The sequence below is a fragment of the Andrographis paniculata genome, unplaced genomic scaffold (genome assembly GCF_009805555.1).
Source record: "Andrographis paniculata isolate CXL003 unplaced genomic scaffold, ASM980555v1 Contig52END, whole genome shotgun sequence".
Classification (NCBI taxonomy): Eukaryota; Viridiplantae; Streptophyta; class Magnoliopsida; order Lamiales; family Acanthaceae; genus Andrographis; species Andrographis paniculata.
Genome location: NW_026137587.1, coordinates 1,627,101 through 1,650,109, shown reverse-complemented (window position 1 = coordinate 1,650,109; position 23,009 = coordinate 1,627,101). Strand labels below are relative to the sequence as shown.

General features: G+C 36.0%; 2 protein-coding genes across 2 annotated transcripts; one reads left to right on the top strand and one right to left on the bottom strand.

The window, feature by feature from the left end:
- Positions 1 to 495: 495 nt before the first annotated feature.
- LOC127254370 (agamous-like MADS-box protein AGL61) lies at positions 496 to 1,170 on the top strand. The gene has a single exon (XM_051279462.1). It carries the CDS (start codon positions 496 to 498, stop codon positions 1,168 to 1,170), a length of 675 nt encoding a protein of 224 aa, XP_051135419.1.
- A 13,250-nt stretch (positions 1,171 to 14,420) lies between these two features.
- On the bottom strand, positions 14,421 to 15,641 carry LOC127254369 (uncharacterized). Its single transcript, XM_051279460.1, has one exon. It carries the CDS (start codon positions 15,639 to 15,641, stop codon positions 14,421 to 14,423), a length of 1,221 nt encoding a protein of 406 aa, XP_051135417.1.
- Positions 15,642 to 23,009: the final 7,368 nt, after the last annotated feature.

Genomic DNA, 23,009 nt, shown 5'->3' with positions numbered 1-23,009 from the left:
CATATGTATTCCCTATTTTTGTTTTGGATATACATATTGATATATATATATATATTATAATTTTTAAACTGAGCAATTGTTGCTTGTATATTTTAAGTGAAAAAATAATATTATATCTTATGTATTTTTTTTTTTTTTTTTATTAACATGAAATAAATTGAATAGTACAATATGAAAAACCACACTATCATGTATAACTTATAACTCCAAGATTTTGTGACAATAATTAGGAAAACATCAATATCCAAAATTAATTAACAATAATTAGTAATATGATTTTTATCAATATGTTCAAATTCGTACAAACCAAAAGTGGATATAATCAATCAATCCAATTTTCCTACAAATAAAAGTAATCAAGAATGAGTGGACTAGTATAAATATTGACATCGGTGCATGAAAAAACAAACATCAATAAATCAATGCATCCTTCTTTTGTTTCTTCTTTTCTTGTCTAAGTGCTTACAAGCGTAGCTTATTTCAATCCTTGATAACATGAACAGTTCCGGAGATCAATCCGAATCTTCGGAGCGAAAGCCTGGCCGCCGCAAGTTACCCTTGCAAAAGATAGAAAAGGAGAGCAACCGTCAAGTTACTTTCTCCAAGCGCCGAGAAGGGGTTTTCAAGAAAGCGAGTGAGCTTTGTACCCTTACAGGTGCAGAGGCTGGCGTCGTAGTCTTCTCGCCCGGAGACAGGGCCCATTCATTTGGGCATCCAGGTATAAACTTAGTGTCCGACAAGTTCCTCTCCCCAGAAAATATTGGTGTAGGTAATCAGCAGAGAGAGGGTCAACACTTGGTGGCCATGCAACAAAATGGAGTTGATGATTTGGCTCGTGCTGAGGCCGGAATAGCTGCGGAGAAAGCAAAGAAAGAAGAGCTAGAGATGCTAAAAAGGGAGAGTATGATACCCCTTGTAGGCGCAGGTTTGGAGGGACTCGGATACGAACAACTCCAATTGCTGAAAGAAGCTGTGACAAACTTTGGAAAGAATATGAGCAACATGGTTGCAGGAGTGCCTCTTGCTCCACCAGCTGCGAATGTGAGCATGGATTGCCCATTTGGGGTTGGTTCCAGCACCATGGTGCCATATAATAAATCGACGGGGCAGGGTGGCAATGGCAGCGGCAACAACATCGCCACCGACAAGAACTATAAAGGTGGTCAGTAAATGTGTTTATGCTGGTGCTGGGATTGATGTGGCCGTGCTTGGTTGTGATAAAATATCAAGAATAAAATTTTATTTTACGTTTGATTTCTGAATAATGTGTTTTGTATCTGTAATGAAAACCGTTGACATCAATAAATTGTTTGTCCTTGTTTGTGTGTATATGTTTTTCGCTACATGATTACATTTTGGATTTTTTTTTTCCTTAAAAAACATTAGAAGTAACATCTACATTTTATTTTCTAAATTTTTTCTAAACATAGATTTTATTAAAATGTAGCAATAAATGTTATTTAGACTGAAGTCCTGTTACACATGTTCATAGAAATTTAGAAAGCATCTCATAATCGGTTTTGAATTGCAACTAGTCAGATCCAAATTATAAAGGCATGGTTTTAGGTTGATTACATAATTATAAAAAAATAAGGGCTATGTTTAGTTCTATTTTCATTTGTATTTTCTTAATGAACCTTCCTTAAGTGTTTTTAACCATTCCACATTTTCTGTAGAAATATATGCAACAACTCCAATAAAAACATCACATTACCTCACATTGAATTCTCATATTAATCTTCAAATTACTAAATTCGAAACAAGTCAAAACATCAAACCAGATCCAAAATACATCTATGCACAAGAAAAGAATAGCATGATCATGGGAATTTTTGCATATAAGCAATTTTGGCAACAGATATACGTAGATATGCATGCAACATCCTCAAACTAGAAGACTACAAGCAGTAGAAAACAATTTAATTCTTGTATCTATAGTTTGTAGGGTGACGAAAACTATAATGCACAATAGTTTGCACTATACAAACTTCATATAATTTTATCGAATTGAAGATCAAATTGTATACTTTTAAATAATTCTATACGATAATGCATGTGCATATGTATATAGTGTTAGAAATAATTCTTAAATCAAATATGTTAGCCTAAGCGAATACAATAATTAAACAAACCTCCAACCATTGCTAAAATTAAAATTGTGCTTCAGATCTTCTTCTTCAAGTAATCAGTAGGTTGGAACCCTAGGAAGATATTGCAAAATAATCCAAAATAATCAAATTGATATATATATATATATAGATTAAATATGATTAAGTAATTAATTAATTAAACTAATATTTTCCCACTTGGCCCACTCAAACCATCACAAATATAACGAGAAACTTTACATACGAACCATGACGACAGGTCTTCTAGAAACGAATGTTACATTCCATGTATCATGATATGTCAAGCATCTCAAACTAAATTCACAACACAATGAATAAATCCTATATTTATTCCGGGTTCAACTTAACCAAGTTTTCTCAGTAATAAACAAATATGTGCACAATAACGCGAGAAAACACTAAAATGAATAAGAGTCTCAAATAACAATGTGTGCAAATAAATTACATTGTAGAACTAAGTCCCATACGTGCTACGTGATCCCTGAAATTCTTTAGTGGCATGCCTTTAGTCAAGGGATCAACAACCATCAACTTTGTACTAACGTGTTCAATGACCATTTTATTTTCCTTGACACGTTCTCTTAAGGCTAAGTACTTGATGTTGATGTGCTTACTTCGACTCCCACTCTTATTTTTTTTATCCATAAACACCGCAACAGAGTTGTCACATTACAACTTGATCTGTCTAAAAATAAGCTCAGATATGAAACTCTTCAACCATACACCATGAGAGCTAGCCTCAAAACATGAAACAAACTCAGCATCCGTAGTAGAAGTAGCAGTGATAGACTACTTCGCACTTCTTCAAGAGATAGCTTCACCAACCAACATGAACATAAATCCGATGTGGATTTCAGAGTGTCAATGCAGCCAGCGTAGTCCGAATCAGAGTAGCCAATCACATCAAAGACATCAATATGTCTATACATGAGCATAAAATCCTTCGTGCCTTGAAGGTACCTAATCATTTTCTTTGCAGCTTTCCAGTGGTCAACACCCGGATTACTCTGATATCTCCCCAATACTCCAACAACATATGCTATGTCAGGCCCGGTGCAAACATGAGCATACATAACACTTCCGACTGTTGAAGCATAAGGGATATCTCTCATGTGTTCCCTTTCAAAGTCATTTTTCGGACACTGACTCAAATCGAGTTTGTCACTCTTCACAATGGGAGCTACACTCGGTGAAAAATCTTTCATATTAAATCTTTCAAGAACTTTCTTGATATAAGCTTCTTGAGACGAACCCAAAATGCCTCGATTTCTATCTCTATGGATCTTAATGCCACTGACATGCCTATCCCATATCTTTCATATTAAAGTTCTTTGAGAGAAATTGTTTTACCTTATATAACATCCCTTTATCATTAGTCGCAAGCAAAATATCATTCACGTACAACACAAGGAAACAAATACGACTCCCACTAACCTTTTGGTATATACAGTGATCCATGAAGTTTTCTTCAAAGCTGAATGAAGAGATAACATCATGAAATTTCACATACCATTGGTGGGAGGCTTACTTCAATCTATATATGGATTTATTAAGCTTACAGACTAAATTTTATCCACCACTACAGGTAAATCCTTCAAATTTTTTCATATAAACCTTTTCATCTAGATCACCATTTAGGAATGCCGTTTTCACGTCCATTTGATGTAACTTAAAATCAAACTGAGTTACTAATGTCATGATCAAACGTAGGGAATCTTTCTTAGATACTAGAGAAAATGTCTCGGTGTAATCGATTACTTCCCTTTGAGTGAATCCTTTGGCGACAAGTCTTGTTTTATGTCTTTCGATGTTGCCATTAGAGTCTCTTTTGGTTTTGAAAACCCATCTGCATCCGATGGCTTTTAAACCATCAGGAAACTTGACAAGATCTAATATTTTGTTTGATGCCATAGAGTCCATTTTGTCTTTCATAGCATCGTGCCATAAATTGGATTCTTTAGAATTCATGTCTTGTGAAATGTTTTAGGATCATTTGCGGTTTCTATATTGTAATCCGATTCTTGAAGATACACCAGAAAGTCACTTGAAATAACTGGTTTTCTGACTCGTGTAGATCTTCTCAATGTTGTCTCATCATTATCATGAAGAACTTGTTGATCAACTGATTTATCATCATGTTGTTCAACATTTTCTTGATGTTCTTCATTAACAATTTGATCTTCATGATCATTTTCAGCAGTTTCTAGAACTTTATTAGCTGATCGTCTAACACGCGTTGGAACTTGAGAAGTGTAGAAGACACTCAATCTATCACTCGATTCAGTAGGTTGATATTTATAGTGATCTCTTTCAGAATGAGTATGTTGAAAATGATCACTTCCACTATTCAAGTCATTCTCGAGAAATTTAGCATTTTTCGATTCCACAATTCTAGTGCTATGAGATGGACAATAGAATCTATATCCTTTGGACTTTTTGGCATATCCAACGAAATACCTGCTAATAGTCCTCGAATCTAGCTTCTTTTCTTGTGGGTTATAAATTCTCACCTCAGACTGGCATCCCCAAACATGTTTATGTTGCAAACTCGGTTTTCAATCCTTGAATAATTCAAAAGGTGTTTTTGAGAGAACCTTGGTTGGTACCCGGTTCAATATATACGCACCCTTCTTCAGTGCTTCCGTCCACAATAATTGAGGAAGCTTCAGATTACTCCTCATACTCCTTATCATGTCCATTAATGTTTGGTTTTTTTATTCTGAAACACCATTCTGGTCCAGAGAACCAGACATAGTGTATTGGGCAACAATCCCATTCTCTTGAAGAAACCTCGCAAATAAACCGGAAGCTTATCCATTTTCTGTGTATCTTCCGTAGTACTCACCACCTCTATTAGATCTGACGATTTTGATTTGCTTTCGACATTGTTTCTCTACTTCAACCTTGAAAATTTTAAAAGCTTCTAAAGCTTCATCTTTAGAATGAAGTAAGTAGAGATACATGTACCGTGAATAATCATCAACAAAGGTGATGAAGTATCTCAGACCACTTGTATCCATGTCTGGACAACAAATGTGTGTATAAAGAATTTCCAAGATATTTGAACTCCTTTGTGCATCCTTTATGGACTTGTTAGTTTTCTTGCCTTTAATGCAATTCACACAAGTCCCGAAATCAGTGCAATCCAGGGTACTAAGTATCTCTCGATTCACTAATCTCTTAATTTTGTCAATTGAGATATGTCTCAATCAATGATGCCATAACATATATGAGTTCTCATTCATAACACATCGCTTTAAACCAGTTGTGATATGTAGTGAATTAAAAGTAGTGTCATTTTGCAATTTAATGGAATAAAGACCATCATTTATTTCACCACAATCAACGGTTCTAGATTTAAAACCCAAAACAAAACTAGAATCCATAAAGTGAATCAAAAAACCCAAACATGATAGTCACGATACAAAAATTAAATTTTTGGAAAAACAAGGAACATAAAAAGTGTTTTACAACGTCGAAACAAAACCAGTATTAAGCACTAAACTGCATGTCCCAATGGCTTCCATAGGTGAACGCATCCGACTACCAGAATAGATGCACTGTTCACTTCCCATTGGTTTCCTTTGGCTTTTCATACCCTGCAAGGTATTGGAAACATGGATGTAGAACCATAATCAATCCACCATGTGTTATAATAAATATTAACCATATTAGATACATTACAGACAAATGCAGAAGTGATACCTTTCTTTTCGAGCTAGGTTTTGAACTTAATGCAGTCTTTCTTCATGTGTCCTTTCTTTTTACAAAAAAATACACATAGACTCCTTCTTTATAACCCGCTCGGCTGGCACAGGTTCCATTTCATTTGCATCATGCTTTCTCTTCTAGCCATGAACCGTCAGATTCACTTTCTCACATTCCTCCATCATCAGTCTCTCCTCCTCTTGAATACACATGGTCATCAATTCATTGATGGGCCATTTATCTTTATGTATGTTGTAGGATATCTTAAATTGACCGTATTGATGAGGTAAAGTACAAAAAATATAATGGACAAGAAATGACTCACACATGGTCACCTTTAAGCTTCTCAGCTGTGCCGCAATGTCCCACATGCGCATTATGTGCTCGCACACACCCCTCACACTCGTGAATCTCATGGTAGAGAACTGAATGATCAACATGCTGGCAAGACCCTTATCAGACACGAATTGTTCGTTAATAGCCTGCAAAAGCTCTCTGACATTATTATGCTGATCGACAGATGCACGGATACCAGCAGATATCTTGGTCAGTATGAGCATCATGGAAAAAGACAGTTAGATGTCTCCCATCGCTCATGAAGATCCACATCATCTGGCTTGCTGGTTTCAGTAATACCCAACGGCTCGTCTTTCCGAATAGCATAATCAATGTCCATCCAACCAAGATGAAAGAGAATCCTCTCATTCCAGATTTTGTAATTATCACCAGTCAATTCGGGAATATCACACTTAATATAAGAGAAATTCATAGGATTAAATGCTGCAAAATTAAATATACATGGTCATCAACAAACGAGACAAATAAATTACATGTTCTACCAATGTAAACATGTTAAGACATGAATCTAAAGACATAAGACTTGTCTGTGGGCTAAAGTTTTACTCAACTAAATTCAAACAAAACATAACAATAAAACTATAAATTGTGTTTCTTTTCTTAACTCCAAATACAATTTGATATTTTATTCTAATTAATCATATAAATATAACAAGATTCATGTGGGTAGATCTCATCACACTGTACATGATAATTACAATCGATGTCTACTGACGTGATTTCAAATAAATCATAAATAAATTTCAATTAATCAAGGATGTTGCGACTTCCCCAATTAATTAAAATTTAAAATAAATCACAAACATCATAAATATATAATCTGAAGTTCACATAAATAAATATACACATACTAAAATCAGATTAATAATACATCTGTAAAATAATAATACTAATTCTGCACGGCTCAATTACCTATACTGCAAACTAGGAGGATTTACAGCAACAATAATGTATGTTCAACACAATTAATTTAATGAGCTAAATGTCTCGAGTAGAAAAAAGTGGATAGGAATAAAACAGAGTTTATTTACTTATTTATTTATATATTTATTTTTTATTTGAATAATAGTAATAATAATAATAATAATAATAATAAATGAATGAATAAAGTATATGTAGCAAGAATTTGATCCACTTCTCAATTAAATGCATACACGAAGGTAATTGCATTTAACAATAATAATTGAATTCTTATTCGCACACCATAATGGTAATTGCATTTAATAATAATGATTGAATTTTTATTCACAATCAAGAACCAATATGATAATTAAAATATTTTGCAGAATAAATTTCTAGAGAATTTTGAAATCGAAACTCACTTTTTCTTAAAAAAAATAATAAATAATTATAATAAGATTCGGGATCTTGATCAAGAATTCAATATGAACAGGATTCAAAGCAAGACAGCTTCTTAGCTGTAGAAGGACTCTGATAAATATGTTAGCGGAAGTTTCTGACAGTAGATTCAGTAACTATGTGAGATTATTTATAATTAAACAGAAAAATCGTCACCCTTTCTTACACCTATATTTTTAATGAAATGGACTTAATTATTAAATAGATAAAATAATCCAAAATAATCAAATTGATATATATATACATATATGGATTAAATATGATTAAATAAATAATTAATTAAACTAACATATACATCTATAAAATATTTCTCAATAAACTATGCAATAAAATAAATATTTTATTATTTTGCATATATAATAACTGTGATCTGATTGTAATTATATTTTTAACATATATAATTTATTGTTCAATGTTATACAAAAAGTATTGAAGTGAAGGAGAACTTATAAACTCGTATAAACATTAGTATGATACTAAATTGCTTGATGGTTGTGTAAATTTATTAAATAGTTTATATAGTAAATGATATAAAGATATTGAAGTGTGATGTAAATCTTTTCAACCATACAAAAAAGGATAAAATTGAAGTATTGCCAAAAAATATTGTAGAGATAAGTTGTGTCTAAACCACAAAAAAATCATTGCACTACATATAACATATTATGAATATTGGTTCAATATAAAATAGGATGGATAATAATACTACAATGTACAAAGAACACCCAAAAGAGTGATTAAATTAGGACAATTTTCAATTCAAGTAATGATTTGAGTGATCAAATAAATGAGTATCCCCATTATTTCAATTGATATTCTTAAAGAATGAGTATGATGAAAAATGAATGCAAAAAGGGACCTCCAAGCTCTACGTGGTGATAAAGAGAAGGCAATCCAAAATATAATAGACGTACTTTGAAAACCAAGTTTAAATTTCAAATTAGTTGAAGTAGTTGTGATATCCGAATTTTTTTTTTGTAAATTTTAATTGTAAAGATATAATGTGAAAGATAGTTTTTAAAAGGAAAGCAAGTTCTAGTTTGATTAGAAATCAAAGAAAAATTTTAAAAGTTAATTGAAGAAAGAGAAAGGAAAACAAAAAACCAAAAGTGTGATTGTCAAAGGATATAATAAAAAACCAAATTAAAAGTAGCCCCCTAGTGAACTATGCTTAGATGGCGCGAGGATGTTTAATCCACCTTCGATCAAATTTTCGAAGTTAAATATTTCAAAGATCGTGCTATATTTCGTTAAGATCCTTCCTAGCTACCATCGTCATATTCTCATACGTTATGTCTTACTATACATTTTATAAGCATTTCGTCGATTCACTTTTATTGAATTTGTTTTAAGGTGAATAAAAGTAGTGAGTAAGTTTGATAACATGGACTTCTTACATGTTTTGATATTGGCTTTCATGAAGTTCTCTTAAAATTTTGAATTGCATTCGTGCTTAAACATGCTAACATTCCTAAGCAATTCTTGTAATTATTATCTTTTTTCATGATTTTATAAGCCTGAATATTTTTCAGTATTTTGAGTCAGAAATTGGTTGAGTTGTGCTGTACCTAAGATATATATATATGTGAGCTTTGCCCAGGAAATAAATGAAAGTGGACGTTAAAATTATTTGGATGTGAGCCTCGTGGAAGAGCTTAAGCATCAGCAGCAAGGTGAACTTGCTGCAATTGCCTCAGTAGATATAAATATATATTATATATAATATATAACTATGTATATATATGTACTATCTTTTAAAAAAATATAGTAGATAAATTATTTTCTTTTGGGATGTGGGATACAATCTTTGTATCGAGTGAGTGGATATTAGAGGAATTTTCATTCTTTTAATTGGGAGTGATTTCCTAATGGATATTAATTTTTTATATTAAAAATAACGTAAATCAACAACAAACCCTAAATCCCAACAATAATCAATATAGCAGTAAGATATAAAACATACATGTATGCTAATGTTCACATAGGTGACCTATGAGTAATTGGATGATGTCGAGTATTGAAAAATTTGTACATAAACAATAAACAACACACACCAAATCTGTTTACCTATGTTGGCCTCCATTTGGAGGGTACCTACCCATGTCCTCCTCATTTGAGACTCCCATATGCATTCAATATAATCATCTTGATGTATTAAACACATGACGAAATTGTTAGAATATATTATATTGAAAGAATAACCAAAACAATAATTGAAATATTTGATAATCTGCGTCGATTTATGGAGAAAAACTCTCTCCACAAAACGAATATGTCTGGGTAGTACTTCTGGTTCATGACTTAATGTTTTCAAAGATAAAATGATCATTTTGAATAAGGATACACCCCAATGTTTTACAGCACCAACGAACAAAAATGAAGGAAAAAGAATTGTACCGGGAAGGCTAGAAGAAATGAGAGTTGGTAGAAATAGCCCGAGAACTCTTTCATAAAATGTTTATGGAGAGGAGAATTTTGTAGAGAGAGAAATAAAAAAGTCTGATGTATGGTCTAAGGAAGGTGTGAAGAAAAGGCCTTTTATAGGCACCTTCACCCTCAGGGGCTTAATTACCTGATGGAAACCATTGGGAACCTCCTGCCATTAACTTTGGTAACCATGGAAGTTTAATGGCTAATAACTTCCGGCATTGAAATTCATTTCAGACATAAACATTAGTTTTTGAATTTTTGAACTTTGAATAGCGTGATTTCATGCATGCATGCAAGTATGCAATTTGGGCCAACAAAACTTTATTCCTTAGGCTTCGAATTCGAGAAAAAATATTTATCATTTTTTTAAGCCCCACAACCAAATACACTATTAATCCATTTATTCACCAAACCTAAGTTCAAGCCCTACCGCACAACTCCTGTTATGAATTTTAAAGACCGAAAACGAGATTTCATTAACAAAATCGTAATAAACTTTGAACTAGGGCTTGGTTTTTAGGACTACTTAGTGTATGGATACAATATTGATCTCAAAAATGATAATAGACCAAAATTTTATAACAACCCCGACTTCGACGTTTCAGCCAGAGACAACACTCGTGCCCGTGTACTTGTGGTGCATTATCTAGTCTGGGTGGGTGCCACGCGTCTATGGCTTTCCGACATTCAATTAACCAAATAATTGGTTTTAAAACTTTTGAAATTAATTCAAAATTAAATACCATCCATTGGATATATCTTTTATCATATTCTGCTAAAAATATTAATTTTAGAATTTCAAAAAGTATATTTGCATGTAGATATTCATGCTCTTTTGCATGTCCTTGAATTAATAATGAATAATTCTTTTCATTGTATGTTGGAACTTTAATTTTAGCATTCTACCGGCTTATGTCCTTTACTTTGATATTGATTGCATTATTTTTGCTATTTTTTGGCACGTCTCCTTTATGGCAGCAACACAATGGTTGAATTTTTGGAGGTAAACTTCCGAGAATCTTCGTGATTACCTTCTTGCTTTGGATGCTGTCTCTCATGCTATCAATGTGATTGACAAGGTCAACAGCTCTTATAAAACATTTAGTCACATTTTTATTCTCTTTCATCGCCAAGTTGTCGAAGTCCCACAATAGAGATTGAAGGCAAATAGTGATAACTTTATCATTGCCATGACACTCCTCCTTCAATACATCCCAGGCATCTTTTGCCTTCTTTTTATTGAAAATCTATTGATAAATTGTCTTACCCACTCCTTGCTTGATATAGATATAGCGAAGTGCAGTGCGATCCTTTTTCTTATTTTCTTTGTATTGTTTTTGCTGAGCGTTAGTACAGGCTGCAAAGACACCTTTTGCAGGTAGTTCTTCGAATCCATCTGCTACAATATCCCAAAGATCATGTGAAATGAAGAAATCTTGCATGTCACTACTTCAATAATTGTAATAATCGCCTTCAAAGATTTGAACCTCACTCAGGGAATATTTAAACACAGTGAGTACAGTAGAACTTGACATTGTTTTACAGCTTTGATACCAAATTTTTTGGGTAGAAAATATAGTAGAAGGGAATTGCAGAAGAAAATATCATTTGCTGCTGGACTATGCTTTGATGATAAATTCTTTATTCTACGCCAATGAAGTACAGAGTACATCAATATGTATAACTAAGAGACTTTCCATATAAATTCATAGGACTCTTGATCTACAAGGCGTTACTTTTTTGGTTTATTATTATTGAAAGTTCCTTCAACTTAAGGTAATTATCATATTAATTACTTTGAAAATTACAAATTAATGTTACAACAATGAGTACCTAGAGAAGCTGGGGGTGTTATGAAAGTCTGTGCCTTATATGATTTTTGCTATTCTTTATCAATATATATATATATATCCAGATGTGATGTTGTTCATCAATTTTCTTTAAAACATTTGTGGCTCCAACAGATCCTTTCATCCCGTTGATTGGTTTTTCTCCTTTTCCTCATTATGATATAAATTAAAAGTGTTGCCAAGCTGGATGAACAATTGCTCTTGGCAACAATGCGAGAAGCAACAACTGTTGGGGATTATGAAGGATTAAAAGGTTAAGGTATATCAACAATGAGTACTAGGTTGCAATTATGAAATGTCACTAAGTATGTAGGTCCATGAAAATTCTAAATTCTGTACAGATTCAATCAAAGAAAAATACTGAGAAAGGTCCATGAAAATTCTAAATTCTGTAAAAATCCAATCAAAGAAAAATACTGAGAATGTGTAGAAGAAGAGTTTTTCGCACAAGATAGGGTGAAAGTCAGTTACAGCAATAGCTGAGGAGGTACTTAATAATATCTATTTTCTTCGATCAACTATTCGTATGCCTTATCTTAATACTTTTAAGGATTGATGGGAAGTATGAAGTTATTTTGAAGTACTAGAAATTGATATGCAGGCCTTTTTCCTCGCTTATCAGTGTTGGTAAATTGTAGTCCAGATTGTTATGGTGTATGATGAACCTGTTGCCACTGGCGAAATTAGTATTTTCTTCTTATCGTAATGCTTTGTGTCTTTATTAGAGGTCAGAAAAAATTTAATCATGAAAAATATTACAACTGTGAAAATGTATATGTTAAAAATGGATATATGTTTCGTGGAGTTATGAGTGAAAAGTTGTAATTTGTAGAAAAATATACATTGATTAGTCCATAGCAAATGTTTTTATGCATGAAAAGTGGTAACAAACGACATTTTATGTTAAGGGTGCTCATCGTAACAAGTACTATATGAGTAAATTTACTTCAGGTAGATTAAAATCTGTCACAAAAACTTGTGAGTTGTTGCCAAGCTAACCCTTTTTCATTACGAAAGATATGTTGTAACTTGACTATTTGTATCGCGGGTACATGTTACTTAAAAACATCGTAACAAAGTCCAATAAAAAAGCCTTTTAAAATGAGAATTAGCCTTTTTCTGGATGTACAAAAAGTACATTTTCTTACAATGGTCAAATCACTCAAAGACAGAATGTTGGTTTGCGTTCAAACTCTGATCCTTCCACATGTCCTGGTCGTAGAAAGAGGGTGATTACGTAGAAGTAAAAGGAGTTGGCTGGTCGAAAAATAAGTTATGTGCATCTCTTTTTTTAAGAAAACAATTTAGTAAATAATTACAAATCGAAAATCGAAAGAAGACAATTAAAAAATAGAGCAAGCGGGAAAGAAGAAATATAAGAGACCATTGTTGGGATGGAAATGAGTGTAATTCCAATAAATCCTCGTACACATATCCAAATGGGCCAACCTCCCGAAGCGTAGTTATATCACAGTTATGACACCCACTTGTCGATGAAGTAAATGAAAGTATTTCAAAGCAATAAATGAGATGCTATTTGTTTACCCGGTTCGGATATAAACCATCCTACATCCGGGGGATACCAATCCAGGAGGTGTTCATTAATCAGTGCTGATTAATAACAAAACACTCAAACCTCTACCAACCCACGCTACAAATTAATTACCTAGAAAATTCCCTTCAAGGCTTCAGTTGTTACAAACGCGTACTAACAACCGTCATAGCTGGGCTGCACAGAGTTCGAATGCTCCCCTGATCAGAACTCCAGTCTTCCTTTGATTTCCAAGCTTCTCCAACAGAAATACAATGTAAATCACTTACTTAATGCATGGAGGTGGAAGAGAAGTTGTTGAGAGGATAAGCACAATAATTATCTTACTACCCAATCTCTCTAAGATCACACTCTCCACTTCCCAAAACTCTAATACTATGAAACATACTACCACAGCAGCCATAAAATGACATGCATTAAATTCCCTTTGATCTAACCAAGGAATGATGTTGTATCAAATCAGTTCTGATCACAAGAAGACAAATTCGAAATGTCCAATTTGTCTTTGAGCAGCCACCAACGAGAGGGGACACAAGGGCTGCATGATTGGACTTAACCAGCAGGTCCAGAGTTGCTGTTTTTGAAAGCCAACGACCACAGAAGCAAAAAGTGTTTTTGTCACTATGCCAAAAATAGATGTAGAGGTATTGAGATTATCTTAACAATCTCCCCCTTTTTGGCATATGTGACCACACACACAATGCAGGAGATAATCTCCCACACATGTAAATTAACCCAAAATAAAAGCAAGTTAAGGTTAGGTTACATGCCATCAATCCAAAGGAGGCTACATGCAGCCTTTACAGAAATTAAAGTCCAATGCAGCAAAGTCCAAGTTCAGCAATCAAGAGTCTAAAACAGCAACAGGCAGTGAAGAAATCATGACACAGAGATGCAACAAACACAGTTCAAACAGAGCTCCCCCTTTCTTGATGATCCGATGATCCCATTCCTTCCAATAATGCAGCAGCAATCCCCCCTCTCTCCTGCATCTCTCCCCCATGCGTGGACAGATGCCAAAAAAGGCTGGGATGCTTATAGGAAGTCAGGGATTTCCTCCTCCTCATCCGGACCGGAGGCAAACCGAGGATGAAGATGCAGAGCACGAATGATTTTCTTCCTATGTTCAGCTAAGGTGGAGTGAATAGAAGCTTGTTCCTGCAAAACTTCAAGAAGTAACCTTCGGGCTTCCAAGAGCTGGCCGGACGGATCGGCTGGGAGAGGTTCCTTAAAATCGTTGAAAAGCTTGTGCAAGTTCGACCTAGGCTTGAAAAATGTTGTTTGAATTGAATCTTCAGTGGGATCAGGAAGGATCCCATTCTGCTTCAGTAACAGTGTAATGAGGGCCGGATATGGGAGGTTCGTTTTGTCAAATGATTTGCCACGGGCATACTTCATCATTCTGGAGATTACAACAAAGCCGAAATTGATGTCAGCACAAAGTTTGTCAATGCAGAGAAGTAACTTACCCATCTCATATCCAATGTTAGTCCCATTACTGGTGGGAAAAACATTCATTGCACAGAATCGAAACAGACACTGATATTTCATAGTCAGTTCAGTTGCAGCCAGGCCAGCTCGTCCAAAGTCATCTGATTTCCATGCAGATAGTCGAAGTGCCACTTCTCTTCTGGATTCTTTGATCAATGCAGACGGAAACACTTCAGGATTATCAGACGGAAGATGTAGTAACTTGTTGATCACTTGAGGACTGAGTTCAATCATCTTTCCCCGTACATATGCCCTGTGGAACCAAGGACTTTCCTCTTCCAGTACGTCTCGTGTGAGATTGGCATAGAACTCTCGGACAAGCTTCGGGCAATAGGATTTGAGAGAAACTGCCCAACGTCGCAATCCTTTCATCCTCAAGAAAGCGAGGAAGCCAACATCTTTGTGTAGGGGATCGGTAAACCGAGCCTCAGGAACAAATTTCCGATTGGCTAAGATATCGTATTCGAACAACTCTGCTCCATCGTCGAAATGTGTAACGTCCATTGCTTGTTCAGCCGAGACTGGGGGAAGTGTAGCTTTCCTTTTTCGAGATTTTGACTTCTTTTGCTTCAGTTTCATCTTGGCAATCACTACCTTCTTTCTTTTCTTTGAAGGACCAGAGAGGTCATCAGAAATCTTCCTTTTCTTCTTTTGTTTTCCAGAGTGGCGTTTTCTCAGAGTGGCAAGAGGGGCATTGTCCGAGTCGTCAGACTTGGTTGCTGGTTCAACCGGTGCAGGCATCACCACAGCATTTTCACGCTCCATTCATTCAGAAAAAAGTTTGTCAACAGTTCTATCAATGATTGTGTTGAGACTTTCATCAGAAAGAGACAAAGAGAGTTCAGCAGTTGCACCTTCATGAGTAACCGCTGGTTCCTCAGGATGAAAGGGAGAAGTACCCTTTTCGATCCTCTGTTGTTCAGATTCAGTGGCTCCCTCGGAATGTATCATGGTGTCTTCCTCAACATTTCTGGGATCAGCTTCACCAACCTCTTGTTCCTTCCCATCGTCCTCTTTTTCAGCATGATCAGTCGCTTGATCTCCAGGAATATCATCTTGAGTTTCATCAAGGGTTTTCTGCACAAGTTCCTCAGCATCAGCAATGTGATCCTAACTGGTTCGCTGGGAGGTGGAGAAGAACTGATTCGTCCACCACGGCGCCCACGACCTCTGTTTCTTCCACAACCACGTCCTCGAGCAACTGTACTTCCAGACCCTGTTTCCTTTCCAAAGCGAGTTCGCACCATTGTTCTCTCCGAGAGAAAATTGTAGGAAGAAGAGTAAGGATAACTCTCACCACTGTACTCAGCGAAATATGAAATCATGCGAAATGAGGAAGACGAGTGACCTGTTCGAGTTATGTATTCAATGTCCTCTGAAACACCACTTCCCATAAGGCTGTGATGACAGCCAGAGCAGCGACGCAGAACCGTCAAATCATCCCTTTTTGGGTTTTAAATTAAAACCCTTCTCAAAATACCGAAAATATCCTTGATTCAGATATTCTCTTTTCACAAAATGATCCTTCTTCTTTTTGATATTTTCAGAAGGCTATTTTTAATCTCCAATTTTCTCCCAAACAAAATGGAGATGTTTATTTATTTATTTAAGCATGCATCATCAAGGAGGACTTGAGCACATACCCAAATCCCTTCGTAGCTTTTCGAATCGATCAGCATCTAGAGCCTTTGTGAGAATATCAGCCTTTTGATCATTTGTTCCAATGTGCTTTAAATCACATACTCCATTTTCCACCAAGTCTCGAATGAAATGGTACCGTATGTCGATGTGCTTTGTTCTTCCATGTTGAACGGGATTCTTGGAAATATTGATGGCGCTAGTATTGTCACAAAACAGGGTGAATGAGTCTTGAGCAATACCATAATCATGTAGCATTTGTCGAATCCACAACAACTGAGCACAGCAACTTCCAGCAGCTATATATTCAGCTTCGGCAGTGGATAAGGCAATGGAATTTTGCTTCTTCGAACTCCAGCTAACAATGTTATCTCCAATATAAAAGCATCCACCTGTTGTGCTCTTCCTGTCATCACAACAGCCAGCCCAATCTGAATCTGTGAATCCGATGAGATCAAGACCGGACCTGTTGGAATACCACAATCCTAGTTCTGTCGTTCCTTTGACATATCTGAGAATTCTCTTTGCTGCCTTAAGATGTGATTCCTTAGGAGTAGATTGAAATCTTGCACATACACCAACACTGAAGGAGATGTCTGGACGACTTGCAGTCAGGTAGAGAAGACTTCCAATTATGCTTCTATAGAGTTTCTGATCAACTGTTTTTCCATCATCATCTTTCGACAACTTTTCTTGTTGTCCCAAAGGAGTTCTGACTCCTTTTGAATCTCGAAGTCCAAACTTTTCCACCATGTTCTGAGCATACTTGGTTTGACTCAGAAAGATACCATCTGCAAGTTGTTTAACCTGCAATCCGAGAAAGTAATTAAGCTGACCGATCATGCTCATTTCGAATTCGGCTTCCATGAATTTCACAAATTCATTCTTCAAGGATTCTGCAGTCGACCCAAACACAATATCATCAACATACACCTGTGCAATCATCAAATCTTTTCCCTTCAACTTGATAAACATTGTCTTATCAGTTGATCCTCGAACGTATTCTTTCTCCAGCAGATAATTTGACAATCTTTCATACCATGCTCTAGGCGCTTGCTTTAATCCATACAAGGCTTTTCGTAACCTGTAGACATGGTCTGGATGGAAAGGATCCACAAATCCTTTTGGTTGTTCTACATAGATCTCTTCTTTAATCCATCCATTCAAAAATGCTGTCTTGACGTCCATCTGGTAGAGAGTAAAACCCAAGGAACATGCAACAGACACCAGCAATCTCACTGCTTCAATGCGGGCAACAGGAGCAAATGTTTCATCGTAATCAACCCCTTCAATTTGTGTGTACCCTTGTGCAACTAATCTTGCCTTATTTCTGGTAACATTACCTTTTTCATCAGATTTGTTCTTGAAGATCCACTTAGTTCCAATGACATTCACATCAGTTGGTCTTTCAGCCAGATACCATACTCGGTTTCTTGTGAACTGGTTCAACTCATCCTGCATTGCATTGATCCAGTATTCATCCTTGAGGGCCTCGTCTACTGTCTTTGGCTCAACTGTAGAAATAAAACAGTTCATCCCAGATAAATTCTTGAAATCAATCTGTTTCCCTCGAGTCAGTCGACCACCCATTGGATCACCAATAACTGCGTCAATTGGATGATTATGTGAAACTCTTGAACCATGTCTCCTCACTTCAGCATCTGATTCAGTTTCAGCAGGTTGTTGATTGGTTGTTGTTACATCCGTTGAGCACTCAGGTTCTGACCAATCGAATCTTACAGAACTTTCTGCAGGAATGTTGTCACCAGTCTGTGGCAGAACATCTTGGGATTGAGGAATGACTTGAACCTCTGAAGGATTCTGAGTCACCTTAACATCTGGTGCAGTTTCATCATCATCATTTGAGTGAATAGATTTCTTCTCTGAGATGGTATCATCGAATATCACATTCATGGATTCCATCACTTTCTTGGTACGGTTGTTGAATACTCTGTAAGCTCTCGAGTTCAGTGAGTATCCCAAGAATATGCCTTCATCTGATCGAGTATCAAACTTATGAAGTTGATCTCTGTCCTTCATTATATAGCACTTACATCCAAAGGTATGAAAGTAAGAAACATTTGGTTTCTTCCCTGTCCAGATTTCATAGGCTGTCTTCTCTGTATGAGGTCTGAGATACACTCGATTAATCACATAGCAAGCTGTGTTGACAGCTTCTGCCCACAGATATTTGGCAACTCCTTTTGCATGCATGATTGACCTAGCCATTTCTTGTAACGTTCGATTCTTCCTTTCCACTACTCCGTTTTGTTGTGGAGTCTTTGGAGCAGAGAATTCATGCCTGATTCCCAATCCATTGCAAAAACCAGCAAATCTTTGATTTTCAAATTCCTTTCCATGATCTGTTCTCAATCTGTCAATCTTTGACTTCTTCTCATTCATGAGTCTCGTACCCAGTTTCTCAAAGGCATCAAACGCATCACTTTTCTCACGTAAGAAATCGACCCAAGTATATCTCGAAAAATCATCTACACAGACCAAGATATACTTCTTTCCTCCAAGACTGCAAACATCAACTGGACCCATGAGATCCATATGTAACAGCTCCAGACAGTTGCTGCTGAACCGTTGTTCCAATGAGGAATGCACAGCCCTTTTCTGCTTTCCTCTTGCGCAGTCACCACAAGTAGTATTTGAAATCTTTGAAAATTTTGGTAGTCCTCTGACAGCTCCAATTTTGCTAATCCTCAACAAATTCTGAGGATTCACATGACCTAATCTGGTGTGCCACAGCATCGATTCATCATCCTTCAATATCAGTGCTTCCATTTGAGGATATTCCAGTAAGTAACAATTGTTCTTCGAACGAATACCAGTCATCACACATTTTTGTGCAGTGTCATATACTTCACATGAATCCTTGGTGAACTTCACATGTAGATCATCATCGCATAGTTGACTTATACTGATCAGATTTGTGCTCAGCCCTTCTACAAAATAGACTTTTGATAACCTTGGAATTCCTTCTTTTTCAAGAATACCGTAGCCACTGATCTTTCCTTTTGCTCCATCTCCGAAAATGACTTCTCCACTTCGGTCTTCGACAAAATTCTTCAGAATTCCCTTTTGATTAGTCATGTGCCTTGAACAACCACTATCAAAGTACCATCGATCAGCTCTGGTAGACTCTTGACTTGACAAGATCACATTACACTCGAGCTGTTTCTGAGTCTCCTTAGGTATCCATATAAACTTGACCTTAATGTTCTGTTTCAGCTCTTCAGTAGGCCATTGAATCCGTCTTCCATTGATGACATCTTTTGCCAGCTTCAAGCACTTCACAGCCGAATGACCTGGATACATGCAGTACTTACAGTCAGTAGGTTGTGACAGTTTTGTCTTCTCACTCAGAGTTTCTCTGTGATTTTTGTTTCTGATTTTGCTTCTTTTCTTTCTTGAATTCTGTTTCCAGTCTTGAGTTGATTTCTTTTCTGGAAGTTTGACATCAGTAAGCAGACCACCTCGCACAAATGTAGTTGGTCTACTTTGAGAGGATTCACAGAAGCCTAATCCTTTGTGATCACCAAACGGTTTACCAATTGAGAGGACTTCATCCAATTTATCCTTCCCTTTCCGAAGTCTATCATTTTCATTCTTCAACTTCAGATTATCCGACTTCAATTCCTTTGATTCAGTAGATTTATCTTCAATGATCTTTGTCAACTTCTCAAGTTCATCTTCAAGTTTCTCCTTTTGAGCTTCCAAACGATAAATGGTATCCAAAAGTTCTTTATTTTTTACAACAGCTTTCTTTTGCTCGGCAACCATTTCCTCATAAGCCTCAATCAACTCATCAGTATCCAGTTCTCTTGACTCATCAGTAGTTTTAGAACTGGATTCTGTCTTTTCATCACTGGAGTCATCATCATCTGCCATGAATGCAACAACTTCATGATTCTCAGTCTGTTCATCACCATCAGCAGATTCACCATCTTCATTGTCACTCCAGGTAGCTTGATATGCCCTTTTCTCCCTTTTCTTAACTGTTGGGCACTCAGATTTAATATGTCCAACACCACCACATCCATAACAGGTAGGTTCTTGAACCGTCTCAGGTTTTGCAGACACTACAAACTTCTTCTTAAATCCACCATCAAATCTTTCTTTCGGTTTGCTGAATGCAGTTGGTTTTTGCTCAGTATATTTTCGCTGAGAGCTGGATGTACCTCCTCCCTGATAGCTATTCCTGTTTTGAAACTTCCCAAACTTTAGCTTGGCAGCTCGTTTCTCACTGATCATTCGAGAAAGTTTACGACTCAGCAGAGCCATTTCTTCATCAGACTCAATCATCTCCAAGTCTTCAGCACTCAGAGCCACACTTTTGGGTGCTTCATCTTCAAGATAGTTCATTTCATAGCTTACCAGTGTACCATATAGTTCATCCAATGTCATGTGTCTCAGCTTTGGTGGTTCATCGAGCATAATCACCTTTGGCCTAAAATTTTTTGTGAGACTTTTAAGCATTTTTCTCACCAGTCTCTTTTCTTCAAAGTGCATACCAAGAGCTTCAGCTTGATTTACAACATCCATGAATCGGTTGTGATAGACAGCAATTGTTTCATCTTCATTCATCTTTAGTGCCTCAAACAGAGTTTCAACATGATCCAGCTTTGATTCTCGAACCTGCACAGACCCTTCAAATGCATTTTCAAGAATATCCCATGCTTCCTTAGCAACTTTGCAGTTTGATATCAGCTTCGCTTGAGTTTCATCAACAGCATTGAAGATCGAAAACAAGGCTTTCGAGTTGGCGATTGCAGCAGCCTTTTCATTGAGAGTCCATTCTCTTTTTGGTTTCTTCACAAGAGTGACAGTATTATCTTCATTTTGAATGGTCTTCATGGGATGAGACCATGCAGACTCGACAGCTTCAGAAACATCTTCACCTTGTAACATCAGAAAGGCTTCCATTTTGTTCTTCCAACTCCGATAACTTGTTCCATCAAACAGTGGAGGTCTCGATGTAGATCTACCTTCTTTACTCATCTTTGCAAACTGTGAGAGAATCTACTCAGCAACTTAGAGAACACTGCTCTGATACCAAATGTTGGGATGGAAATGAGTGTAATTCCAATAAATCCTCGTACACATATCCAAATGGGCCAACCTCCCGAAGCGTAGTTATATCACAGTTATGACACCCACTTGTCGATGAAGTAAATGAAAGTATTTCAAAGCAATAAATGAGATGCTATTTGTTTACCCGGTTCGGATATAAACCATCCTACATCCGGGGGATACCAATCCAGGAGGTGTTCATTAATCAGTGCTGATTAATAACAAAACACTCAAACCTCTACCAACCCACGCTACAAATTAATTACCTAGAAAATTCCCTTCAAGGCTTCAGTTGTTACAAACGCGTACTAACAACCGTCATAGCTGGGCTGCACAGAGTTCGAATGCTCCCCTGATCAGAACTCCAGTCTTCCTTTGATTTCCAAGCTTCTCCAACAGAAATACAATGTAAATCACTTACTTAATGCATGGAGGTGGAAGAGAAGTTGTTGAGAGGATAAGCACAATAATTATCTTACTACCCAATCTCTCTAAGATCACACTCTCCACTTCCCAAAACTCTAATACTATGAAACATACCACCACAGCAGCCATGAAATGACATGCATTAAATTCCCTTTGATCTAACCAAGGAATGATGTTGTATCAAATCAGTTCTGATCACAAGAAGACAAATTCGAAATGTCCAATTTGTCTTTGAGCAGCCACCAACGAGAGGGGACACAAGGGCTGCATGATTGGACTTAACCAGCAGGTCCAGAGTTGCTGTTTTTGAAAGCCAACGACCACAGAAGCAAAAAGTGTTTTTGTCACTATGCCAAAAATAGATGTAGAGGTATTGAGATTATCTTAACAACCATAATCATGTTGTTTTAAATAATTACATATATTTTCTTTGAATTAAATTGGTTTATTTATTTAAATTAACAATATATAAATTTGTACACTTATACTTTATTTTGTTTTTGACATTTAATAAACACCTTCTAGATTTCATATAAATGTATATTTACATAAACCAATTGATATTTTCCGTTTTTGCGTGTTTGTTTGCAATTTTTATGTATATTTACATAAACCAATTGATATTTTCCGTTTTTGCGTGTTTGTTTGCAATTTTTTATTTTCATTATCTTTGTCGATATTCTCGTTATCTTACAAAATTAAAATTTATGTTATGTTTAGTAAAATGATAATGAAAATCCGAGATATTAAAATCATGAAAATCCGAGATATTAAAAGGAATAGATACGCAAAAATCATGTTTACCAACGTTTCTCCACTATAAATATCGCTGTACATTTACTTGGATTCACAACATCACAATAGACTACCATAGCCTTTTTTTTTTTATCCTTCTTTTTCCGCTGCAAATAGCATGTCCATTGCATTTGTTCTTAGTTTACTGGAAGGAAATATCAAAATTTTGGTGAGTCCTTATGCATATTTATGTGT